The sequence below is a fragment of the Schistocerca nitens genome, chromosome 9 (genome assembly GCF_023898315.1).
Source record: "Schistocerca nitens isolate TAMUIC-IGC-003100 chromosome 9, iqSchNite1.1, whole genome shotgun sequence".
In the NCBI taxonomy this organism is placed as follows: Eukaryota; Metazoa; Arthropoda; class Insecta; order Orthoptera; family Acrididae; genus Schistocerca; species Schistocerca nitens.
Genome location: NC_064622.1, coordinates 487,631,069 through 487,646,266, shown reverse-complemented (window position 1 = coordinate 487,646,266; position 15,198 = coordinate 487,631,069). Strand labels below are relative to the sequence as shown.

The following is a 15,198-nucleotide window of genomic DNA, read 5'->3' as shown; positions in this document are numbered from 1 at the left end:
ATTGGAGGGCAGCGTGGAGGGTAAAAATCGTAGAGGGAGACCAAGAGATGAATACACTAAGCAGATTCAGAAGGATGTAGGTTGCAGTAGGTACTGGGAGATGAAGAAGCTTGCACAGGATAGAGTAGCATGGAGAGCTGCATCAAACCAGTCTCAGGACTGAAGACCACAACAACAACAAAGCATAGGGTTGTTGAATAATGGGGGTTCTACTTCACGAGTTGATGAATAATCTGTGAGCATCCGAGATAGTCAGAATTTGTGATTTTTCATTTTGGGCAGCTGTAGCCAGTCTGTGAAACATCTTAAGGCAGTAGCTACAGGTACCTGAGGCAGATCTTCCAAAACCTAAGTTAAATTTTGAGCTGAATGTTTTCAGAAAGTACCACTTTTTTCGTGTAATTCACTTCATACACTTGCATAATACATTTTGAACAACTTATTGATGCCCAATTTTGAAGAAAGGTACAATCGTTGGCTCATCTTCCTAGAATAATGGCAATCCCTACCATTTAGGCTCAAGATGAAACTAATAACCTTTTATCTCTTTTCTGCACACTTCTTTTTCTTTGCTGCACACTTCTCTTTCTTTTGATCACCCCCTTCTGCATTTTTTACATCATAACCACGTATAACTGATTTAGCAATAGTATTTCTACAACTCTACACAAATCCATATACCCTTGCAAAAAATGTTTACATGCATTGGTTCCAAATCTCTATTTACTGGAATGTGATACTTAATTATCATTGCTGCAGGTTTCCTGGTATCACCTCTTGGGTGGCATCTTTTTAATGAAAAAACATGAATCATCACTGAAATGAGTCGATACTGTTCACTATTGTTTAGAACTCCAAGTATGTTGTTTTTAGTCTCATAAACCTGAATGTTAACTTAGTACTGTATTACATCACAGAATTTCAATGCTCATTAAATTTTGACAGAGTTGGATTAACATTTGTAGAAAGATTTGTAATCCCGGTATCCTCTACTAAATTTTATTTTTGCATACCTTGCCTCAGATTTAAGCTGCTGGGTATGTTTGGTCTTCTTTTCCCTCTTTGGCTTCCTCTTGAATTATCACAAACACCAATTTCTTCCTCCATAATTGAAGAAACTGCTCCCATACACATAATTCACAAGATAACTGTCAGTACTGAACATGTAGCATTGTTGAGAAAAGCACACTAGTTGTCAGTATGGCAAGCTGAGCAAAGTGACAAAACTGCTTCATGTAGAATTGTGATGTGAAATACATACCATAGAGCACTAAACACAATTTGAAGCAACTGCTGGCTTTCAGACATTATTTACAATCTTAGTGAATCCAGTTTGTTACATTCTAATTCCACAGCATGGAAGATTGCTATGGAAACTACACTCCTGGAAATTGAAATAAGAACACCGTGAATTCATTGTCCCAGGAAGGGGAAACTTTATTGACACATTCCTGGGGTCAGATACATCACATGATCACACTGACAGAACCACAGGCACATAGACACAGGCAACAGAGCATGCACAATGTCGGCACTAGTACAGTGTATATCCACCTTTCGCAGCAATGCAGGCTGCTATTCTCCCATGGAGACGATCGTAGAGATGCTGGATGTAGTCCTGTGGAACGGCTTGCCATGCCATTTCCACCTGGCGCCTCAGTTGGACCAGCGTTCGTGCTGGACGTGCAGACCGCGTGAGACGACGCTTCATCCAGTCCCAAACATGCTCAATGGGGGACAGATCCAGAGATCTTGCTGGCCAGGGTAGTTGACTTACACCTTCTAGAGCACGTTGGGTGGCACGGGATACATGCGGACGTGCATTGTCCTGTTGGAACAGCAAGTTCCCTTGCCGGTCTAGGAATGGTAGAACGATGGGTTTGATGACGGTTTGGATGTACCGTGCACTATTCAGTGTCCCCTCGACGATCACCAGTGGTGTACGGCCAGTGTAGGAGATCGCTCCCCACACCATGATGCCGGGTGTTGGCCCTGTGTGCCTCGGTCGTATGCAGTCCTGATTGTGGCGCTCACCTGCACGGCGCCAAACACGCATACGACCATCATTGGCACCAAGGCAGAAGCGACTCTCATCGCTGAAGACGACACGTCTCCATTCGTCCCTCCATTCACGCCTGTCGCGACACCACTGGAGGCGGGCTGCACGATGTTGGGGCGTGAGCGGAAGACGGCCTAACGGTGTGCGGGACCGTAGCCCAGCTTCATGGAGACGGTTGCGAATGGTCCTCGCCGATACCCCAGGAGCAACAGTGTCCCTAATTTGCTGGGAAGTGGCGGTGCGGTCCCCTACGGCACTGCGTAGGATCCTACGGTCGGTCTTGGCGTGCATCCGTGCGTCGCTGCGGTCCGGTCCCAGGTCGACGGGCACGTGCACCTTCCGCCGACCACTGGCGACAACATCGATGTACTGTGGAGACCTCACGCCCCACGTGTTGAGCAATTCGGCGGTACGTCCACCCGGCCTCCCGCATGCCCACTATACGCCCTCGCTCAAAGTCCGTCAACTGCACATACGGTTCACGTCCACGCTGTCGCGGCATGCTACCAGTGTTAAAGACTGCGATGGAGCTCCGTATGCCACGGCAAACTGGCTGACACTGACGGCGGCGGTGCACAAATGCTGCGCAGCTAGCGCCATTCGACGGCCAACACCGCGGTTCCTGGTGTGTCCGCTGTGCCGTGCGTGTGATCATTGCTTGTACAGCCCTCTCGCAGTGTCCGGAGCAAGTATGGTGGGTCTGACACACCGGTGTCAATGTGTTCTTTTTTCCATTTCCAGAAGTGTATAAGATTTGAAATTATGCTCTCCATTTCCCCCTTACCCAGATGAAATTGTAAGATAAAAAAGTAACTTTGGGAGTACCGTACATGAATGTTATAGTGCTATAACTGGTCATGATATATGCGTGGGGACTCCATATATAACGTTGCACACTATGTCAAAGTGACACAGATATGTAACACTATTTTTCAACAATGTCACCAAATCTGTAAACAATTATTGGAAAGATCTACCAATCATTCAATTCCTTGAGACAAGGAAATTCCACTATTTGGCCATGGGGCAATTTGAGCACCACTGTGCGATTGTCCTCAGTCGTGGAAGCAGATGTTCTTTCAGCTTGCTGAAAAAGTGGAAATCATATGGTGTGAGATCTGGACTTCATGATCAGTACTGCCCATTTCTATGTGGCCTTGGTCAAATTGTTGGCACCATTTCATTACACCTGGATGCACAATTGTATTTTGCCCATATACCGTCAGAATTTCATGGTGCATCTGTGTGCAGTGTAGACATTTTTCCCACAAAAATTGTACTGTCTTGTGTACTTCAGCTTTGGAGTACATTTCCAGTTACCATACCATTTCAAACACACACGTTGATCCACCTGTTATGTGTACCACAGCAAAATGGCATCTCCAGGAAACCTGTGACATGTACTCTTTGAAAATGAACCACTTTTGTTGTATAGTGGTCTTAGCATGGAACGACATGGACATGTATGGCTCTGTCTCTGAAGTCTCGAAGTATAAATGATCTGCTCGATAATGTTGGAAACTCGGTGATGACGTTTGTTGATAATGCTGTAGTATATAGGAAATTCACACTGCTAGTAAACTGAATTGAAATGCAGGGAGACCTGCAGAGTGTTGGCACTCGGTGCAGGGACTGACAGTCGACCCTCAAAGTAAGTAAGAGAAATATACTGAACATAAATAGGATAAATATCTAGTGCTGTTCAGGTACAGCATTGGTAATTAATCACTGGAAACTGGAACATCAATAGAATATCTGTGAATCAGAGTCCGATGTGACATAAAATGGAACAAAGGTATAAACTAGTTGTAGGAGAAGTTGATGCCAGGCCAAGAAATGTAATTCACCCATTAAAGAAGTGGCTTACAGAACACTTACCCACCCTCTTCTTGATTGGTTATTTGGGAATTTAACAGTTAGGATTAGTAGTGGATGTAGGAAAGACCCAAAGTTAAGTGGCATCTTTTGTCAGTTCTATTAAGCAAGAAGAAGAGTGTTATGGAGGTGCTCTTCAAACTTAAGTGATGGACACTAAATGAGAGGAATTGCGCAATAAGATGAGCTTGCAAGAGTCTATGTCCCAAGAAGAGTTGGACAAGATATTACTTCCCGCCTCATATGTTTCATAAAATGACACACAACAGCGAAATCGGACAAATTGTAGCTCATTCCGAGACCTACTGACGATTTGTGATTGGAACAGGAAAGGGGGAAAATGATCTTTGGGTAGATGTTTCACATTCTCCTTCTTAATTCATATAATTTATGCAAACCATATTCTTTCCAACGAGAGTGCAAGGGGACAGTAGAACAACCGTAGACAACATTTTTGTTCATTCCTCATTACAAGAAGGGCATTCTGTTAGCAAAAAGGTGAATGGCCTTTCAGATCATGATGCACAAATTTTAACTCTAAAAGATTTTTGTGCTGCAACACATGTTAAATATAGTTATCAACTGTTCATGAAAGCTGATCCAGTTGCTGTAGAGACCTTTGTAAACCCTATCAAGGAACAAGAGTGGCAAGATGTTTATAGTGCTGATACAGTAGACAATAAATATAATGCATTCCTCAAGACTTTTCTCGTGCTCTTTGAAAGTGCTTTCCGTTAGAACGTTCAAAACAGGGTACTAGCACAAACAGGCAGCCTGGGTGGCTGACTAGAGGGATAAGAATATCTTGTAGAACAAAGTGGCAATTATATCAAAACCTTAGAAACAGTCAAAATCTAAATACAGCAACCCATTACAAACAGTATTGTAAGGTGCTTAAAAATGTTATTAAGAAGGCAAAAAGTATGTGGTATGCAGATAGAATAGCTAAGTCTCAGGATAAAATTAAAACCATATGGTCAGTCGTAAAGGAAGTGGCTAGTCTGCAGAGACAGGTCGAGGATATAGAATCAGTGCGTACTGGGAATGTCCGTGTTACTGATAAGTCGCATATATGTACCGTATTTAATAATCACTTTCTGAATATAGCAGGTGAACTAAATAGAAACCTAGTCCCAACAGGGAATCATGTAGCACTCTTATAAAAAAGTGTTCCGAGACTGTTACCTGAAATGCTCCTCCATGATACTGACAAGAGGGAGATTGAGTTAATAATTAAATCACTAAAGACCAAGAACTCTCATGGATATGACGGGGTATCTAGCAGAATACTGAAGTTTTGTTCTATGTATGTTAGCCCAGTACTTAGCCATATCTGTAACTTTTCCTTTAGGAGTGGTCGGTTTCCTGACTGATTAAAGTACTCGGTAGCAAAGCCACTTTACAAAAAGGAAGACAGGGATAATGTTGACAATTTTAGACCTATTTCTATGCCATCGGTGTTTGCTAAAGTTATCGAGAAGGTTGTACCGGGTGATCAAAAAGTCAGTATAAATTTGAAAACTGAATAAATCACGGAATAATGTAGATAGAGAGGTACAAATTGACACACATGCTTGGAATGACATGGGGTTATTAGAACAAAAAAAAAAAAAAAAAAAAAAAAAGTTCAAAAAATGTCCGACAGATGCCGCTTCATCTGATCAGAATATAGCAATAATTAGCATAACAAACTAAGACAAAGCAAAGATGATGTTCTTTACAGGAAATACTCAATAATGTCCACCATCATTCCTCAACAGTAGCTGTAGTTGAGGAATAATCTTGTGAATAGCACTGTAAAGCATATCCGGAGTCATGGTGAGGCATTGGCATCGGATGTTGTCTTTCAGCTTCCCTAGAGATGTTGTTCGATCACGATACACTTGCGACTTCAGGTAACCCTAAAGCCAATAATCGCACGGACTGAGGTCTGGGGACCTGGGAGGCCAAGCATGACGAAAGTGGCGGCTGAGCACACGATCGTCACCAAACGATGCGCTCAAGAGATCTTTCACGCGTCTAATAATATGAGGGTTTGTTTTTTCCTAATAAAACCCCATGTCATTCCAAGCATGTGTGTCAATTTTTACCTCTCTATCTACATTATTCCGTGGTTTATTAAGTTTTCAAATTTATACTGACTTTTTGATCACCCGGTATATACAAGGTTACTGGAGCATTTAAATTCACATAATTTGCTGTCAAATGTACAGTTTGGTTTTAGAAATGGTTTAACAACTGAAAATACTATATTCTCTTTTCTCTGTGAGGTTTTGGATGGATTAAATAAAACGTAGCGAATGCTAGGTGTTTTCTTTGATTTAACGAAGGCTTTTGACTGTGTTGACCACAAAATATTACTGCAGAAGTTGGACCATTATGGAGTAAGGGGAGTAGCTTACATTTGGTTCACCTCTTACTTTAAGAACAGAAAGCAGAAGGTAAATCTCCGCAACATTGAGAGTGGTAGTGATGTTCAGTCCCAATGGGGCACTGTTAAATGGGGCGTTCCCCAAGGGTCGATGCTGGGGCCACTGCTGTTTCTTATTTATATAAATAATATGCCTTCTAGTATTACAGGTGCTTCAAAAATATTTTTGTTTGCTGATGACACCAGCTTGGTAGTGAAGGATCTTGTGTGTAATATTGAAACAGTATCAAATAATATAGTTCATGAAATAAGTTCGTTGCTTATGGAAAATAATTTGATGCTAAATCACAGTAAGACTCAGTTTTTACAGTTTCTAATTCACAATTCAACAAGAACCGATATTTTGATCAGACAGAATGGGCATATAATAAGCAAAACAGAACAGTTCAAGTTTCTAGGCGTTCGGATAGATAGTAAGCTGTTGTGGAAAGCCCATGTTCAGGATCTTGTTCAGAAACTAAATGCTGCTGTGTTTACCATTAGAACAGTGTCTGAAATAAGTGACAATTGAACACGAAAAGTAGTCTACTTTGCATATTTTCATACGCTTATGTCGTATGGTATTCTTTTTGGGGTAATTCTTCTGATTCAAAAAGGGTATTTTTGGCTCAAAAACAGGCTGTTCAAGCTATATGTGGTGTAAGTTCGAGAACCTCTTGTTGACCCCTATTCAATAGTCTGGGAATTCTGACATTGCCCTCACAGTATATATTTTCTTTAATGTCGTTTGTTGTTAGCAATATTAGCTTATTCCCAAGAGTTGGCAGCTTTCACTCAGTTAATACTAGGCAGAAATCAAATCTGCATGTGGGATGCACTCCCTTGACTCTTATGCAGAAAGGAGTGCAGTATTGTGCTGCATCCATTTTCAATAAGCTACCACAAGAACTCAAAAATCTTAGCAGTAGCCCAAACACTTTTAAGTCTGAAGAGTTTCCTCATGGCTCCTCCTTCTATTCTGTCGAGGAGCTCCTGGAAGAGCTGAAAAATTAAGCAAATTCCAGTGTTACACTGTTGATTTTCTTTATTTAAACTTACAACTTGTCGCCTGAATATGTTTCTTATACTTCATTTTATCTGTTTCTACTATCGTGTTACAATTTCATGTATTGACTCGTTCCATGACCATGGAGACTTCTCCTTAATTTGGTCCCACAGAACAATAAATAAAAAATAAAAAGCACAGTACTGTAACTGTTTCAAAATAACGAAGTGAGTGACAGTTGAGCATCGAGTGGGGGAGGGGACATGATGACCTTTCACCATTACATGCAAGCACACTATGGCTCTGCAGCAGTAGCCGTGCTCCATAATAAGCACATCTGTGCGTCCGTCATTAATGTATGGTATTGACTTCACTGTCCACAGTCCTAAAAGTCTTATAACTTCCCTAAGCAATTTCACAGTTAGCATCAGACATTACGTAAAATAAACATACTGTACTGAGAGAAACAAAGCACTTAAGAACAAATTACAATAGTTACGTTACAGACTGCAATTGCTGCCTGCACCTGATTGGCAGTTGGCAGCTGAGGTAGCAAATATACATGACAACTGTGCACAGGACAGAATGTATGACCAAACTAATGCTCTAATTGCTTGTTACTATTGCAGTTGTCCTGTAAACAACAGGTGATCAGTCATTTCATTATTCTTATCCAGGTATAGCAACTTAATTTTGAGCAGTGTTCCACACATTGACACTGTCACTGTACCAAAATTTGCTATGGCAGTGTCAGAACAGCAGTGCATCTGATTTAAGAGATCTGCTATGACAGCTCTGTAGCTACAAGATTTGCCTGACATCTGATACCAAAATGAAATATCTCTTGCTTTGAGTCATGACCATGGTGACATCATCTTTTATTAACTGCAGTAAACAGACAAAGTAAAAGGACAGGGCTCCCTTGTATGCAAGATGTTTGAGCCACAGGTCATGAAAAGTAGTAGTAATTTTCATTTTTTTTCCTGAAAAGCACATTGGGGGTGCACAGTATTAATTTAGATAGATACCAATATGGAAAACATATATTGAAACCTAAGCTTTATCTAGACGAGAAGTGGTTTTATATTATCTCCAGAATGATTTGTTGTTATTTTAATTAGATTCAGAATCTCAGTAAACACACTGCAAAAGAGAACATATGTTGATACGAATTGATAGCCCCCATAACATCACTGATCAGTACCTTGTTGCCTCCGGCACAGAAACCAAATGTGCTTGAAGCCACTTTTAATTGATTCATCTATAAGTTAAATGCACGGAAGTTCACAATAAAAAAGATAACAAAGAGTGTTTAAAAGAGGACTGAAAAAGACAAATTATGAACTGCTAGTAATTTATATTAAGCAATTGGAAACATAATGCAGCAGATGCTGCACTAGGACATATTTCTGTGTCTTTGGAGAGCAAAATTAATGGTAGCTCATTTCTGATGTTGTGCAGCATAATCTGAAACTAATAATGTTACACTGTTAGTGTTATTTGCTGTCAGTGTCTCAATTTCCTCCAGGTGAAAAGAATCTTGCTCATTTATGAAGTGTCATTTTTATTTTTAGACTTCCAGAAGGCTTTCTGTTCTGTTCCTCACAAGTGTCTTCTAACCAAACTGTGTGCCTATGGAATATCGCCTCAGTTGTGCGACTGTACTTGTGATTTCCTGTCGGAAAGATCACAGTTTGTAGTAATAGATGGAAAGTCATCGAGTAAAACAGAAGTAATATCCGGCATTCCCCAAGGAAGTGTTATAGGCCCTTTATTGTTCCTGACCTATATTAACGATATAGGAGACAATCTTAGTAGCCATCTTAGATTGTTTGCAGATGATGCTGTCATTTACTGTCTTGTAAAGTCATCAGTTGACCAAAATGAATTGCGAAATGATTTAGATAAGGTATCTGTATGGTGCAAAAAATTGCAGTTTACCCTGAATAAAGAAAAGTGTACTTAACATCACAAAGATGGTACCCCAGGCGGCAGACAACAGTGATTGGTATCCTCTTGGCCTGGTGACCGAATCCTCGCGCCCACATCGGCGATCCCAGTGTGAAGTGGCCGGGCGAACCTGACTGTGACAGGTGTGTCACAGGCAACTGAAGGTGGAGCAGCATGCGCAGCTGCTGGCTGTGAAGCAATTTAGCCGGGCTCCGCTCCCTTGTAGGTGTGAAGTGATAGGTGCTCAGAAAACAGAGAAGGGCATCGTCCGGGAAAGATTTCGCAAAAAGACTTTTTGTATTTGGGACATGAATGTATGCACTAGTTGTTTTGCCTCGCCATTTGATTGAGGGTGGAATGGCAGAGCCATAATGTGACAAATGGTATGACAGGAACAAAGCAATTGAAAAGTGTGAGTAACGAATTGGGGCCCGTTATCAAAAACTGTGGTACAAGGCCACCACTCAATAGAGAAAACCCTCAAAAGTGTACAAATTTTGACCACAGCCGATGTCGACACACACCGGAGAATGTAAGGAAACTGGGAAAATGCATCCGCAACTAAGAGCTGACAGGATTTCAAGAAGGGACCCACAAAGTCTTCAAGAAGGGACCCACAAAGTCTTCGTGAATGTGTTCCCTTGGCTTGCATGGAGCAGGCCAGGGGGATAGAGGTGCCCTGGAAGCTGTCTGTTGTTGGCAACACTGCTCACTGTGACATAATGGACAGTTTCGCTATAAATCCCTGGCCAAAAAAACAGGTGTCCTAGCTTATAGTTAGCACAAAACTCCCCAGTGGCCGTGGTGGAGAAGATGTAGAACCTTGCACCATGACGTGGCAGGAATGACTACTCTGGGAGAGAGGTCTTCTGTGAACAACAGCAAAACACTGTCAAAAACAGAGAGGTGATACTGTAAGAAAAAATAGTTGCAGAGAGAGTGCAAAGCCCGACCTGGTGGTTTATCTGGATAGCCCTGTTGAACAAACCGAACCACCTGGCAGAGAACTGGGTTGGTGGCAACGGCAGCTGCTATGTGCGACCTTGTAATTGGGAAACCCTCCACGACGGCCTGCTTTTCAGTATTTCCATGGAAGCAAAGTTGGGATCAGGACCCACAGGAAAGCAGGACAAGGTGTCCGCATTGATGTGTTTAGAAAAATGGATTTCGTAATTGTAGCAAGACAAGAACAGTGCCTAGTGTTGTTGGCTTATCAGGCAAGGAAGATTGATGGTTAAACAAGGAAACGAATGTTTTGTGGTCAGCAGTAAGGTGAAACTTGGAGCAATACAAAAAACATAAACTTTCTGGAGAGCATAGGCTATGGGAAGAGCTTCTTTTTCTACCTGATAGTAACATTGCTGGGCCAAAGTGAGGGATTTATAGGCAAAAGCAACAGGTCATTCAGAACCGACAGTATATCACTGTGCTAGGACCACGTTGAGTCTGTACTGTGAGGCATTGGTTCCCAAAACAATGTGCTGATCTGGAGAGAACAAAGCTAAATGAGGGGCCAAGAGTAGTTTGGATTTCAACATTTGAAAAGCGCATTCATAATCTGGGTTCCAGCAGAAAGGTACATTCTTGAGTAGCAAGGCATGCAACAGGGGGACCAATGTGGTCACCGTCAACAGGAATTTGTAGTAGTTGGCTATCTACTCTAGGAAGGCCTGAAGCTATTTTGTTGACGAGGGATGAGGTATAGACATAATAGCAGAGATGCAGTCTGGCAGAGGACGAACCCCATCCCATGAGACTTTGAAAACCAAATAAACAATAGAGGGTTGAAAAATATTGAGATTTCAGGAGGTTGCACTGTAACTCTGTGGACTGTAAGACAGAAAACAAAGTGCTCAGATTTTTCAAGTGATTGGCTGTGGAGGGACCCGTGACGACAATATCATCCAAATAATTAATTCAATCCAGGTCAGGTGTAGTTAGTTCCTCCAAAATCATTGTAAAATAGTAGGGGGACTAGCCACACCAAAAGGAAGATGCAAATATTGAGAGAGACCAAAAGGAGTATTCAAAATCAGAAATCGTCGAGACTCTTCATCCACAGGAACCTAAAGATACCCTACAGACATATCAATTTTAGAAAAGTACCTGCAGTGTGATACTTTTGGCAATGCTTCCTCGTAGTGAGGGAGAGGATACATAATGTGATCGACTGCGCAATGACAGTACTACTGAAATGAAATGAAATGTCGTGTGACGAGGGCCTCCCGTCGGGTAGACCGTTCGCCTGGTGCAAGGCTTTCGATTTGACGCCACTTCGGCGACTTGCGCGTCGGCGACTTGCGCGTCGATGGGATGAAATGATGATGATTAGGACAACACAACACCCAGTCCCTGAGCGGAGAAAATCTCCGACCCAGCCGGGAATCGAACCCGGGCCCTTTGGATTGACAGTCTGTCGCACTGACCACTCGGCTACCGGGGGCGGACACAGTAGTACTGAAATTACCACAGAGGCGAAGTTTTACCGATGGCTTCCATTGCATCAGTGGGGACAACCATTCACTAGCTATAAAGAGTGAACCACTTCTAGAGACTGAAATCTGTCCAATTCTACATTCACTCAATCTTTCAGGGCAATGGGAATAGAATATGCATGACAAAACTGAACCCAAGCCATGGATTTCAAAGAAATACGAGCAGAAAAATTCATAACACACCATATACCTTCCAAAAACAAGTCCAAAAACTCCTCACACAGTGTTTCCAACTGAGAATATGTCATGTGATCAGACACAAGATGAACTGTGTCATTGATAAAAAATCCGAATGCCTGAAATGCATCCATCCCAACAAGTTCTCAACACCAGCATCAGTAACCACCAAAAACGTAATGGAACATTACACTGACTTGTAAGGGGCAGATGCTGTAAATTGTCCCATCAGCACAATGTTCTGTTTGTTATGACTGACCAGCTTCCGCATGACCAGTGAGACTAAACTCACATAGGTTGAGAATTCAATAATGACACAGCAGCACATGTGTCAACCTGTAGCCAGAGCAGTTGGTGAAAAATGCTTAACTCAGTAAACGATTTGGGAGATGTCGCAAGCATTACAGTCACACAGTTTACATCCGTGTCCATATCCTGAGCAACGTTTGGCGAATGACATACGGAGGCGATGTGGCCTTTCTTCTGGCAAGCATTACTAGTAGCCTAGCACACTCCAAACGTTTGTGATGGACAAGCCGACAACAGAGAACACTGACGCTGGCATTGTGGCGGTTGTGGCTGCTTGGGTTGGCGTTGGTCTACTCAGAGCTTGGCCTGCATGTTTATCACCGCCACTGTCACTTCTCAGTGGGCACAGCTTGTGACACTACTGCCACATCACCTCATGCTTCAATATGGTCACCTGCTGCCTGAGAAACTTCAAAAGATATTAGCAAAACTTCTGACTCTGACTGCTGGGGGGTTTCTTAGTAAATCATTCTGATGCACTTTCTTGTCTAGAGCTAAACAGATGATTGTATCATGCACCAGAGAGTCTATATAAGAGTCATTACGGGCATCAGTAACAAATTGACACTTGATGGCTAAGACCGTGAATTTCAGCTGCCCAGGCCCTGTATGACTGTTTGGTTTCTTGCTGCAGCGTTAGATTTCAACTCGTAGTGCTCTGAAATGCATTCGTTTGCAATAGTAGTTGGACAATAAACTGCACATTATCAAAAGTAAGAGCTGCTGTTTCTTGTAAAGAGACAAGCTGACATTGTAATTGATACACCTTAGGTGAAATCTACAAGAGGCTTTGCACAAATTCAAGTCTGTCACACTGAAACACATGAAATGCCGTCTGAGGTTTTTTGTTTGGGTTAGACTCCCAGTCGTCAGCTGAATAATCGTATGGAGGAAAAGTGGGTGGATAGACCATTCAAACAGTACCATGCCCGTTAATGGAAGCCGACAAAATGGTCACAGCCGAAGTAAGCAATTCAGTAATGGCCAGTAGCATGGCGTCCATAATGACAAAACCTTATGAAAGCACACTTAAAGATTTCACACACAGAAACTGTTCCGAACTCTTCGCCAATCTTGTAGTTACCAAGTATTATATGAAACCAATTCAAACAACACAAATATGACTTTAGTCATAAACCACTGAACAGTTACGAAGGTAAGCCTCTGGTGACTCCACACGTAAAAAGACATACAGAAGGTGCAACATAAGCGACACATTGAGCATCTGATGTGAGCTGTACAAACTAAAAGAACATAATGACAGTGAGTCAGTTGATTTAAGTACACATGTGCGGTGGCACTTCACTCGATGCATTCACACTCACATGCACAAGTTGGAGGATACAGAACATGGGAACTCGTATGTTACAAAAAATTGTGTTCTGTTATTTAGTTATGAACTGTATTGATTCCATATAAATGATGTTAATAAAATACAAATTCCTCTTTGTTCCTCTCTTTTAAAATCACTAAAAGAAATAGAATGTGATATGTTCATCTCAGATTAAATAGTGCGTATATTGAAAGTATTTTCCATCTTTGTAAACTGATGATGGGAGTACTTTGTATAATGGTGTACCAATAAACCCAGTTTTTGTATGTGTTGTTTGTGTGCCCTGAGATGCTCTTTTTTTTTTAAATTGTTGGTTGGTCTAATGTCCAAGAGATTTGAAACTAAAAGTGTACAGAACATACAGTGTTAACTAAATGGCTAATTAATGTATTAAAATTGCTTCATCCCCCCTCCCTCTTGTATCAGATCTTCTTCATGTAACAATTCCTATCAATCATTGATTGAGCCATTCGTTCATCATGATCTGTGGATCCTATCAAGGAGACCCTTCAAGGGCATGGATTCTTTCACATTGAAAGATGTAATGTTAATTAAATTGCATGCCCTTTCTTTATTGCTTTTTTTTGTTTTCTGTAGACTTAGAGCACTTTGATGTCTTAACCATTTTTTGTCCATAAATAATTATTACTCAGTTTCACAAAGCAGTAGTACAGTAAAGAAACACAGTTAAAAGTGTGGAGGAGTTGCAGATGTTTTTCTAACTAAGGAGGTAGTGATTGTTCAAGTTTCAGAATTTCTGACACTGTTATTTTTCCTTCATGGGCTTAGAAATTATTTTTAGGACACTTTTTGCTTAAGCAGTTAGTAATAATATTGAAGTTCATCTGTAGTATGATTATTAGAAAAAAAATACATTTTACTTTCTTCTTAATGATTTTATATTTTCACATATCCTTTCTTTTCAGAGCAAGGAACTTAGTGAAGAATTTAAACCATTTACTGGAGAGGGGTATTCATTACGAGAAGCAAGAAAGAAGTGATGACCACATTGTGTGCTGCTGTTTCAAAGACTGACCTGCTCACATGTATATTTTATCTATTTATGATTTGGAACTCAGTGTGTGTATGCTGAATGTCTCTTGATGAATATCTATTTATATGTCTGTGATAATTTTCTGTAAATAGCAGAAATAAATGATATTCATTAGTTTTAGACAGCTTATTAAGCTACTGAATTTCCATGATGTGATGTATACTAGCAGAATGCTGATAAAAGGTTTCACAATTATATACTTAAATAAAAGAGGAAAAAATAGGAAATTTTATTTGATATTGTGTCCTCATATATTTTTTGAAAAAGGAACAAAGCTAAGGTCTGTTGCTGAGTTACCTGATCCTCTTGCAGTGCACTATAGTTAAAGATTTGGTCACTAAATACTTCATTTTATATGCGTGATTGCAAACCATGTGTTTTTACAAGTGCTGCTTTCTTATGAAGTTAGGAGATTTTAGTGAATGTAACATGTTTCATGATTAAAATATACTGTGGTATATAATTCAGCAACATTTAGAATATCCTATTGTTAAAATACATTACTTGCAATTTATAGAATCAAATTTACT

At 40.9% G+C, this 15,198-nt stretch overlaps 1 protein-coding gene across 2 annotated transcripts in view; it reads left to right on the top strand.

Moving 5' to 3' along the window:
• The window catches only part of LOC126203856 (ubiquitin fusion degradation protein 1 homolog), a 60,085-nt gene extending 45,297 nt beyond the window's left edge, over positions 1 to 14,788 (top strand). For both annotated transcript variants that reach the window (XM_049938232.1, XM_049938231.1), the window contains one exon: positions 14,541 to 14,788. In XM_049938232.1, the coding sequence (XP_049794189.1) occupies positions 14,541 to 14,615 (75 nt within the window). In that variant the 3' untranslated portion in view covers positions 14,616 to 14,788. The remainder of the gene's footprint in view (positions 1 to 14,540) is intronic.
• The last annotated feature ends 410 nt before the right edge of the window (positions 14,789 to 15,198 follow it).